General features: G+C 44.9%; 1 protein-coding gene across 1 annotated transcript; it reads left to right on the top strand.

Annotated features, from left to right (window-relative positions):
• The first annotated feature begins 262 nt into the window (after positions 1–262).
• On the top strand, positions 263–9,481 carry LOC101162431 (long-chain fatty acid transport protein 1). The gene is made up of 14 exons (XM_004066346.4): positions 263–476; positions 555–721; positions 802–940; positions 1,011–1,266; positions 1,362–1,529; positions 1,945–2,014; positions 4,499–4,590; positions 4,876–4,985; positions 6,294–6,503; positions 6,583–6,709; positions 6,788–6,925; positions 7,914–8,078; positions 8,242–8,388; positions 8,859–9,481. Exons 2-14 carry the CDS (start codon positions 558–560, stop codon positions 9,014–9,016), a joined length of 1,944 nt encoding a protein of 647 aa, XP_004066394.1. The 5' UTR covers positions 263–476; positions 555–557; the 3' UTR covers positions 9,017–9,481.
• The last annotated feature ends 2,151 nt before the right edge of the window (positions 9,482–11,632 follow it).

Here is an 11,632-nt window from a genome sequence, read left to right as displayed (position 1 = left end):
CTTTTTAGTAAAGCTTTGACATAGTTTTTACTTGTCCACATGTTTTCATTTGATTTTATAAATCTTAACTATTGTTTGATTTCTTTTGATTGTACTGGTGGGATGTATATGTGTCGGGTTTTTATGTGTTTTTATTTATGTTTTATTATTCCTATTATTTTTACTATGTTTACTATTTTAACTACTATTTTTTTACCAATGTCTATTTTATGATGGGAAGCACTTTGAGATGGGTCATGTTTTTCATGCTATAGATGCATATTTCTGCCTGTTTGATCTCGTCCGACCCATAAATCCGTCCCCCTTTCCCCCGGGGTTTGAACGTGAGTCCTTCCTCTCCCCCTGTGGAGTAGCGGTGAGTCGTGACACGCACGGATCTCCTCAGCGAGCATTTCAGTCCTGACGGCAGCTCTGGCTGCTCCGCCTCACCGACGTTTCCATTTTCTGCTTGTTCTGTCACTGCAGGTCTTCAGAAGGTAAACGCTGTTTTTCCACGGTGGGACGTCTGTTATCTGGAGCCCATTTCGTTCATGCGGTGGTTTGTTTTCCTGCAGATAATGAATCTGTGCCTTCGGAGCCTTGTTGTTGTTGTGGCAGCTGCCGGGCTTCTGTCCCTCCCCTGGTTCTGCAGCCTGTTTACCGGCCTGGGAGTCCTGGTGGTCTGGATCGGTTCCTGGAAGAACCTTCACATTGCTCTTCACACCATAAGGAGAGACTTGAGGTGCAGCAGTTCTCTGGTACTTGAATGCACGTGTCTCCATGTCTACCGTCTTCACGCCCGTCCTTCCTCCTGCCTCGTAGCTGTCTGCTCGTCATCGTGAGGGTGAAGTTGTCCATCCACAGTCACCACAGAAGAAGACACACCGTTCCTTCGTTGTTTGCCCGGACGGCGAAGCTGCATCCCAACAAACCGGCTCTGATCTATGAGACCACAGGGGAGGTGAGCGGACTGCTCGCCAAAAGTCCCGTCAGACTTTCACTGAAGTCTTTGGCCGTCTGTCTGCCTGCAGGTCTGGAGCTTCAGGGAGCTGCAGGAGAGATGCCACGCCGTGGCTCACTGGGCGCTGGCCCAGGGCTGGGCAGAGGGGGACGTTGTGGCTCTGCTCATGGAAAGCCGGCCTCTGGTGGTGGCTCTGTGGTTGGGCCTGGCCATGGTTGGCGTGGAAGCCGCTTTCATCAACCACAACCTTCGGCGGGACCCCCTGCTGCACTGCATCAGCACGTCCCGGGCTCGGGCAATAGTGTTTGGAGCCGAGATGACCGAAGGTTTGTGGAACGCGGACTAAACCGCGATAAGATCACACAGATCCCATGAAGCTGTAGGTTGATGCTTTGTCGCTCAGTGGATGACTTCTCTGCAGCCCTGTCGGAGGTGAGCGGCTCTCTGCAGCTCTGCACCGCTTTCTTCATCAGCGGTGAGGAAAAACAGACCCAGAAGCTCTGCAGACTCAAAGCTCAGAACCTGGATGCCCGTCTGGACCAGCTTCCCAGGCACCGACCCGTCTACAAGCTCAAGAAGGAATTTAACGGTAAAGCTCCATCACCACATCCGGCTCTATTTTGCAATTTTAAAGAATTTGATGTCAACACGTCTACCCAGTGGCAAGTTCTTTCCTGCATTTACTGCACTACTGCATTTTTCAAAATAAAACTGCATTCATGGCGCGTGTCTGGGATGCAAACACAAAAGAATTCCACTGTTTTTAAATTTAGACAAAAGGTAGAATTAGTCACGACTTCATGGGTTTTCGTTCGAACTGCTGGAGCTGCTGGATCTGCATGGCCTTTCGTCTCCATATCGTGTCACATTCCTGTCTCCTCAAGTCTTTGCTTGCAGCCCGCAACGAAACGAGGAGCAGATGGAAACTCTGTCAATCCTGGAGGAGCTGATGAAAGTACAAAAACAAAACTGTTTGTCCTGTTTGATGTTTTTTTCTGATGCAGACAGGCTTTTCTACATTTACACCTCTGGTACGACCGGAATGCCCAAGGCGGCGATAGTGGTGCACAGTCGGTGAGTTTTACCTGCAAGTCGGAAAAATGATTCCATTCATCAAACCCTTTTAGTTCTATTCTCTCTGAGAAAAAATGTGTTTTTAACTATTTCAAATGCAGTTTGAAAGATTTGTGATGTAGGAAATCTGCTGGGCGGGGCCTCAAACTCCCAGCTCCGCCCCTTCTGATCATCCACCTGCAGACAAGCAGATCCATGAACGTCTCTGTTTTCCTGGTCTGAGCTGGAATCTGGATCAGAACTGGACGGATGGATGGATCTGATGCTGCTGCCATTATGTTGCACCGCTAATGTTAGGTTGGGCGTTTGAGGGGTTGTAAGCTAGCGGGAGAGAGTGTAAACAGAGAGCTCTCAGCAACAGTTGACAGGAAGAGGGGGCGGGGTTTCTTCACTCCAACCACAACGTTTGGGTGAATTTCTGATGAACTCCGGCTGCTCTGCAAAAATGACGTCCTAGAAACGACACAGGTTTTTAGATTGAGTCTAAAAACGGCATCATTAGAATGAAAAGACCACTGGGAACGCTTTACAGTATCTGATCCAATCCACTTTATTTATATAACATATTTCTGTGTTGTTCAGTGACCAGACAAAAGAAAAACAAAGTCAGTAAAATGAATCAAAATAAAAACAAGATTAAGAAGAAGATAAAAAGCTAGAGAATAAAAATGTGTTTTTAGGCGGGACTTAAAACCCTCCACAGAGGGCGCTGTTCTGACATGTGAAGGCAGAGCGTTCCAGAGCTTAGAGCCGACAGCAGAGAATGCTCTGTCTCCCCCAGTTTTGGATAGAAACATAGATGCATGTGCAGCAGAAACATAGATGCATGTGCAGCATGGCCTGCATGCTTTGTTTCACTGTTGCTCAGTGAGGCAGATGGTGGTTGTGCATCAGTAAGAAGACATTTCCTGGACTTGTTTCAGCCTGCTCAGCCCTAAAAGCTGCTGTAGACAAGACGACACATTCATGTTCTGTGTACGACTTAACCCTTGTGCTATCTTAGATGACCCCCCCCTTACAGTGACGTGTTCTCCCTACCATGACAAAGGTGGATAAAGGTGGAAAGATTTCATGTAATCCATGGACACCAGTGAAGATCACAAATCATTGAAGAAAAAAGGTTCAGAGCACTGTCTAGTGGGTCTAGATGACCCAACTCCCAATGTTAAAGTGCCTAGGATAGCACAAGGGTTACGGCGGAACCCAAAGGGGACACAGATGTTTAATATATACATACATGATACTCTAGAGCAGAACTCTGGAGTCTGAGGCCCCAAGACCCTCCTGACCATAAACGGCAGTGGAGACGAGAGAAGAGAGAGAGTGATCCAAATAAATAAATGTCTCCATTTTCGTCTTAAAGTTAGAAAAGTATTTGCTTCATCAATAAACCCCTCGATTTAGAGATTACATAAGGAGATTGTGAAGCTTTAAGGACAAATTCAGTCAACAGTGTCGTCGTCACAACTGTCCTCAAAGGAGGGATCTGGGCTGTCTCTGGGTGAAAAATGGTCAAACCTGTTCGTGGCACGCAAGTGATCTGTGCAAAACGTACGTCCAAATTGTGCGTTTATCACATGACACAAAGTGGCCCATGGGGAACTTCCTGAGCCCCCTTAAGAGCCCATATCTCGCTTTTTCACAGAAAGACGACTTGATCTCTGAGGCTCTGCCTTTCCCTCCTCGTGGGTGCCGCCCTTTTCATGAAGTCATCATAGAGCGGCGTGTCTGCGTTTCACAAAACAAGCAACATCTGAACTTTTGCAGAGATGGACGTTCACACCGTTCATAGAGAAGAAAAGCTTTCAGGCGATCACCGCTAGCTCCACAGAGAAAGTGGGTGTGTCTGTTAGCCTGGGGGCGGAGCTGGCAGCACAGACTCTTCCTGGAAGGGGCTGTTCCTCACTTGGTGATGTCACAATGTGAGGACCCACTGGTTTTGGTGGATTGGGAGGGGGTGGAGCTCAGAGAGCAGGTCTTTAGAGGAATACTCAGAAATGCAGGAATGGATCAAAATATCACTTTGGGCTGTTTGGATGAACATAATAATTAACTTAAAAGCTGAAAAAAGTTGATTTTGCGGGATTCAGGCCCCTTAAGATGCAGCCCCTCCTCTCTACGACCCCCTACGGACCTGGACAACCCAAAAACCCGCACGGGTCAGCCCCCCCCAGGCTTCATCAACTGCTGCTTGTCAACAAGTTTCTGTTTGTCTACAAAGCTTTTAGCTGAAACTCCATGAAATTTTCCTCCAGCATCTGGATTTCGACATATTTACTCACTCACAGGATCCACCGTGAATTCATTCCAAAAGCAGGTTACATTTTTAACCCAATTCCTTTTGGTTTTTTTCACCTCTGTCATCGTTTCTAACCGGATCACAGAACCCTCTGACTTCCAGACAAATGTCTGTAGAGAATTGAACCTCCGTAAACGTGTGCTGTGCGGTCACGTCTCATCCACGTTCTCTAATGTTCTCGGCAGGTATTTTCGAATCGCCGCCTTTGGTTTCCACGCCTTTGGGTTGCAGCATGACGACATCGTCTATAACTTCCTTCCTCTTTACCACTCTGCAGGTAAGTCTGTCCGACCATGAAGACGTACATTTTCAATTCACTCTCTGGTCATTTATTAGCTGAAGCTCATTGTCAAACTAATAATGACAAAAAAAACTGCCTGAAATATGCTCGTCCAAGTTATTCTTTTGATGTTATTCCAAAAGTTTGTTACCTCAGTGAGGCTCAGATTGTGTTATCGCACATTATTGTGGTGAATTCAAGGATAAACATCCTCAAAATTGTGTTTTTTCCTGTCATTGTATCTCTCTGGGAATGCTGAGTTCCTATCCGGGATGTTTACAGGCACCATCATGGGGGTGGGACAGTGTTTACTCTTTGGTCTGACTGTAGTCATCAGGAGGAAGTTCTCAGCCTCTCGCTTCTGGGATGACTGTGTCAAATACAACTGCACGGTGAGTTTCTACTGAGATTCTATTGAGAATTGAGATTCTATCTTAGCCTGGACAGTCCCTTCTGAAGGTCCAAGTCTAGATGTAGGCTAAGGACACGTCTCAGGGGGACTCTGGGAAAAGAAAAACATGAAGGTTCTGAGGAAGAGGAGGTGGGCCCTGCCACCACAGACTTGATTTGACTATTTAGGGTTTTATCCGTCGTCACCCACAGTTCTTCATGGTCAACACGTTCATAGATGACTGCATCATCAGCATACGCTGGGATCTCAGCAACATCACACGAAGATGATGGGTCATTACTATATCATCTGAAATGTTGATACCCCAGAACCGAACGTTGTGGTGGTTCCCAATTTTATATGCCCCCCCCATTGATTGCATCAGGACTTAGTGACTCCTCCCCCCTGGCGTCCCAAACATGAAGTGGCTCCAAGAAGTCAAAATCCTATGGAAGTCTACAAAGAAATAAACTGCTGTAATTCAGTCATTCTATTGGTCAGAAGAACCATTCTGGATCTGATACCTTTATTTCACATCTTCTCGATAATCTCATGTTTTTGATATTTTTTCTTTATTGCAAGTTATTCAAGTTATAAACTGACCAATCAGATGCCTCGTTAAAAGCATGTGGTGCCCCCTGGCCCCCTTCTCAGATGTTTGACAGGTTCTCCCGAGCCACTTTCAGTGGTTAGGGTTTTGACTTTGAACAAGCTCACTCCTGATTGGTCGGAGTTGTCATCAAGTCAATGTTGGCTCAAACCAACTCGGACCAATCACTGCTTACTGACGACGTCCGGCTCCAACATGGCAGCGTCTTTATACCGAGAAAAAAAAAGGCGAGTAAATTGACTTTCTTTGGTTGGAGATGAAAGTGAATCATGTTCTATGAATGACATCACTCGGACTCAGTCCAGTTCTCACATACAGTCAATGATGCCCCAACAGAATCAGCGTAAAAAACAAAAACCTGCCTCATACTGGATGCTGATTGGTCACTCTAAATTGTCTCGTGGGTGTGAGAGTGTGTGGTTGTGTGTCCTTGTGTGGCCCTGTGGAACTGTTCAGGGTGTCACATGCCCCTTCCAAAGGGTCCAGCCCCCCCTAACCTGCATGAATGAGCAGGTATAGAAGATGCACACGATGGAAACCCCCTTTCAGGTGGAACTTCAGTCAACACAGAATGGAAACGTTTCTATTAAGACAACATATTTCCGGGAAACACACTGTCCCTTTTCAGACTAGGACATTTTGTGAATACACTGATTTACTGAGGACACTTCTGTACACGAGTTTCTTCACTGCCACCAGGTGATCCAGTACATAGGTGAGATCTGCCGCTACCTGTTGGCCCAACCAGTTACCTCCTCGGAGACTCGCCACAGAGTGCGGCTTGCTGTCGGCAACGGTTTGCGAGCGTCTGTGTGGGACAAATTTGTTCAGAGATTCAAAATCAAGAGAGTTGGGGAGTTTTATGGAGCGACTGAATGCAACTGCAGCTTAATCAACATCGATGGAAAGGTAGGCTTCTGCACAATGGCTTTGAATTTAGGGCTAATGGTAAAAAACAAACAAAACTATGATGTCATGTTGGATCTAGGTGGGAGCATGTGGCTTCAGCAGTCGCATTCTGCCCACCTTTTACCCCGTCAGACTTGTGAGGGTCCAGGAGGATCAGAAGGAACTACTGCGGGATTCCCAGGGTCTGTGTATCCCCTGTTTGCCTGGTAAGCACACATTCACACGTGAAGCCACCGGAAATCCACGTACTGACTGACTAAAAGCAGCTCTGCATGTGTCCGTAGGGGAGCCTGGAATGCTGGTGGGGCGCATCAATCCCTCTGATCCACTCAGAAGATTTGACGGCTACCGTGATCCGGCCGCGACCAATCAGAAAATAGCTTACAATGTGTTTGAAAAGGGAGACGCGGTGTATGTCTCAGGCATGTTCACGTTATCTCCTCTCTCTCTATTGTGGTGGTAAGAATGAGGCCTTACCTCCATCTTTGAACTGCTGTGACTTCTCATAGAATGTTGTTGTTGGGGGCGTGGCAGAGATGTGTACTCAATTCAAAAATCCCCACACATGGATGGTGTGTTCCGTTTGTCGTCCTGGCAACAACAGGACTGCTGGTGACAGCAACTCTTAATTATGCAGAAAATCGCCAAACTAATGTTGGCGCCATTATTCCCAGATCAACACTCACTGTTTTAAGCGGTAAACTTTAAAAAGTTTTCTTTAATTTTTTACTTTTGGATGATGCCTGGATGAAACCTGTGCCGCTTTCAAGAAAATCCTTTCTGCAGAGCAGCAGGAGTTCATTAGAAATTTTCCTTTTGAGTTGTGGGCGGGACTGTTGGTGCAAAGCAACCCCGCCCCTCTTCCCCTCCCCATTGGTGAGAGCTTAGAGCAGGGAGGTTTTGGCCCCACCTCACATATTTTCTACTTCACAAAACACGATCTTTATCAAACGACAATTTTTCTTCTGCTCCTGATTCACGATTTGAATAAAGAAAACTCAGAAAACTCAACTTTAACCTTAACTTGACTTCTATATTTTCTTTATCTCTAGAAAAATGCCACAAAAAACATGTTGAAAATGTCAAAAACACAGTTTTGCATCAAAGTGGTTCTTTAAGTTTAAGGTATTTACAGCTGCCTTCATTTTAAAACAATAAAAGCTAAAAGTTCAGAAAAAATACGGAAGATTCATTTTTCTCGACCGATTACTTGGTTCAAACACGTCTGTATTCTGGGTCACAAATGAAACTGATAGTGAGGAAACGTAAATAAAACTCAAATTCAAGTATAAAATAAAGTCAAGTACTTGGTAAAAACGAAATCTTTAACTTTCTTCTACTGTATTGCTGCTGTTTACTGCTACGGCTCTGAGAAAACGCTGAGGATAATTCAGTCTGTCTGCTCGTCAGGCGATGTGCTGGTGATGGATGAGTACGGCTACATGTACTTCAAGGATCGCAGCGGAGACACGTTTCGATGGCGAGGGGAAAACGTATCCACCACGGAGGTGGAAGGAGTCCTCAGCGGCCTCCTGGGTCACACCGACGTAGCGGTCTACGGAGTGTCAGTACCAGGTACCGAAAACGCTAAACCGCCGAGCCGGAAGCCTCCAAGAAGGGGCTGAGGTCACTGAGGTCACAGAGGTCACTGAGGTCACTGAGGTCACTGAGGTCACAGAGGTCACAGAGGTCACTGAGGTCACTGAGGTCACTGAGGTCACTGTGTCTGTGTGAGCAGGCGTGGAGGGAAGTGCGGGCATGGCGGCATTGGCTCACACAGGGGGCCGGATGGACCTGGATGCATTTCTAAGTGCTGTACAACAGGCTCTGCCGTCCTACGCCCGGCCCGTCTTCCTGCGACTCATGCCGTCTGTGGACACCACAGGTGGGACAACAGCGTAGCTCCGTACACTCCTGCACGAATCTTTGATGTTTCCGAAAACTCACTTTAAAACTATAGGCGACCTGGCTGTTCAGGCAGTCGCTCCCCGACTTTGGAACAACCCCCCTCTGTCTCTACGCCCGACTGACTCAGTGGAGTGTTTGAAGCTCAAGTTTTCATTTAGGGGAGCTTTTAGCTGACTTTTACTGGTGTAAAAGTCAGACTGTGTGTGTTTGATTTGGGTTTCATCTGCTTTAGACCCCCTGTGCCGTTCTGGGTTCTTTCTCTGATTTTCTATTGTTTTAACATTGTGAAGCACTTAGTGAGGCGTCCTCTGAGAAAAGTGTGAAATAAATCAAGATTTACTTACTTTTCTGGCTTTACTTCAGCGTGTTTCTAAGAAAAAAGCAACAAAGACGAAGGAAACATAAAGAAATCAATGATCAACTTTTTTTTCTCCTTTTTAATTCAAGGAACCTTTAAAATTCAGAAGATGCGTTTGCAGAAGGAAGGATACAAGCCGAACGCAACGAGCGACAGGATCTATTTCCTGAACAGCCGTGCTGAGAGCTACGAGCTCGTCACCGAGGAGCTCTGTAAAGCCATCGACGAGGGAAAAGTGTCGCTATAGGACAGACAGACTCTTGTCTTCATACTGATGTTTAGATAATAGCCCATGTTTATGTCATTGCATATGTTTTTGTACTTGTGATATCAATAAAGATACGTTCAATTTCAATTCATATGGTCTCCTGATTGCAGGTTTCATCTGATAGGAGACCCCAAAGCTTTTAGTTGATTGCACATTTAAGACCACGGCAACATTTTAGTGGACCAAACACACTGGAATCATTCAGATAATAGATTTGTAATAATGTGTTGTAATTTTCATTGTTAAGCTAAATCCTGCGCTTAAGAAATATTTTCCAGTTTTTATGTCTTATTTCTTAAAGTAAGTGATTTGGGGAATTTATAAAAGAATGTTAATTAAGAAACAATGTCTGATTTTTTTCCTCCGGATGTGGGGTTCCATGCTGACATCTTCCAAAGTTACTTTACTTTTACTGTGACAAAATAAAATACTTTGGGTACTGTAGTAACAGGTTTGGAGTACTTGCACTCACTACTTTACTCACTCCAGTCTAAGAGCTTGGGGCTTCTGCTCCTTTTTTCTGGATGTGTAGCAGAGATTCTGTTCCTCGTTCCAACACAAAGATCCCTTTTGCATTTTTCCATCTTTTTTTGATATTTTTAAACTTCTCATGTTCCTCGTTTTTGTTTCTAAATGAAACATTATCACCACAGTTTAGGATTATCGCCATAATTGAAGAACTATCAGCAATGGCACTCCATGTTTACGTCAGTTGCTAGCTTCTGAAAAGCCTTTTAGGTGCTGAATTGTCCTTAATTCTTGTTTTTCTTTCGATTTGGATTGCTTTTTTTCACAAGCGGACTATTTGTTACATGGTGCGACGCCTTGACTGCAGCGCCGCACCGCCACTGCAGTCAAGATTCGGCGATATAAAGCGACATATCTATGCTGATGATCAGAATATGTTAAATAAAGCATCAGTTCAGAGAGAAAGTTCTCCTCTTACCATTTGTTTCTGTCCAGATGAAGATAAAGTTTGTTTTAAAGAAGCCGGCGCAGTGATACAGAAGATTTAAGCTATGTGACCGGAACTTCTTTTTTGGGGTTGTGGTTATCACTTTTTAATGCACACCCAGCAGCCAATCAAAATCAAGTATTCACCCGGACCGTGGAATATGCAACTGGAATTGTCACTTTAAAAAGTTATAATAAATAAATAATGAGTTATTTAACATTAAGGAGTAGTTACATTTATTTTGCATTACATTTAGTTACATGTATAAGTTATATCTGGCCCTTTGAGGACAGCCGCTATGCTGATGTGGCCCTCAGTGAAAAGGAGTTAGACACCCCTGATGTAAACGCAGCATTGCAGCCTTTATTGATCAAAAACAGGTATTTCTATACAACAGAGTTTTAGGGCCAGCAAAAATAAAACTGGTAAAATTGGTAAATGGCGTATACTTATATGTGTCATCCTAGATAGCACCTTATCTTTTCAGTCCCACATCAATAACATTACTCGGTCAGCCCATTTCCATCTACGCAACATTAATCGTCTACGCCCCTCCCTCACTGTCCCCTCTGCTTCTATCCTGGTTCACAGTCTGGTCACTTCCCGTTTAGATTATTGTAATTCTCTCCTCTTTGGTCTCCCACAAAAAACCCTCAATAAGCTTCAACTGGTCCAGAACTCAGCTGCCCGCATCATCTCCAGAACCCCCTCCTTCAGTCACATCACTCCAATTCTCCACCAGCTGCACTGGCTCCCCATAACCTCCAGGATCCAATTCAAACTCCTCCTGTTCACCTTTAAGGCCCTCCATAACCTGGCTCCTCCTTATCTCTCCGACCTCCTTCATCTCAAAACCCCCTCTCGTTATCTTCGATCCTCCTCCTCTGTTCAGCTCTCTGTCCCTCCCGCCCGACTCGTCACAATGGGAAGCAGAGCCTTCAGCTGCTCTGCTCCCAAACTCTGGAATTCCCTCCCTCCTGACCTCCGTAACATAGACTCTCTGCCCACTTTCAGGTCTAATCTCAAAACCTATCTGTTCATTTCTGCCTTCCCATCCTGATTCACTTTTTATTTTTTCTACTATTTTTATTGTGCTTTTAATGTCTATTTTTAACCTCTGTTTTGTAAAGTGTCCTTGGGTTTCTTGAAAGGCGCTTTAAATAAAATGGATTATTATTATATAGCGCTTTCTACCTTCTTACGAAGGCCCAAAGCGCTTTACAGTCACAGTCCCATTCACCCATGCACACACACATTCACACACAATTATGAGATTTTAAATCGTAAATTTACAAGTTTTTTTTCCTAAATTTTCGACTTAAAGGTCGTAATTTAGATAATTTTTTTTCTAAACTGGCCCTAAAACTCCATCGTGATTTCTGTGAGTCAGGTAGTTTTTTTTTTTTTTACAAAAAGCTGAAAGTGTATATTTGAATAAACCCCTTTGGTGTCAGGAACTGGTGGAGGAGGACCCAATATGCAGGAGACCAGGCTTGGTGACAGGAACTAAAACATTTAATAAACGAACTGAAACAGACAAAACTATGGGGAGAACCAAATCAGTGACACAACAGAGCAGATGACCTGATGGATGAACTTTAGAAACCAAGACACTTTTAGGGCTGATGGTAATGAACTGA

Source organism: Oryzias latipes, chromosome 1 (genome assembly GCF_002234675.1).
Source record: "Oryzias latipes chromosome 1, ASM223467v1".
NCBI classification, from domain to species: domain Eukaryota; kingdom Metazoa; phylum Chordata; class Actinopteri; order Beloniformes; family Adrianichthyidae; genus Oryzias; species Oryzias latipes.
The sequence above is the reverse complement of the archived record's forward strand: the minus strand, read 5'-3'. Positions and strand labels throughout refer to the sequence as shown.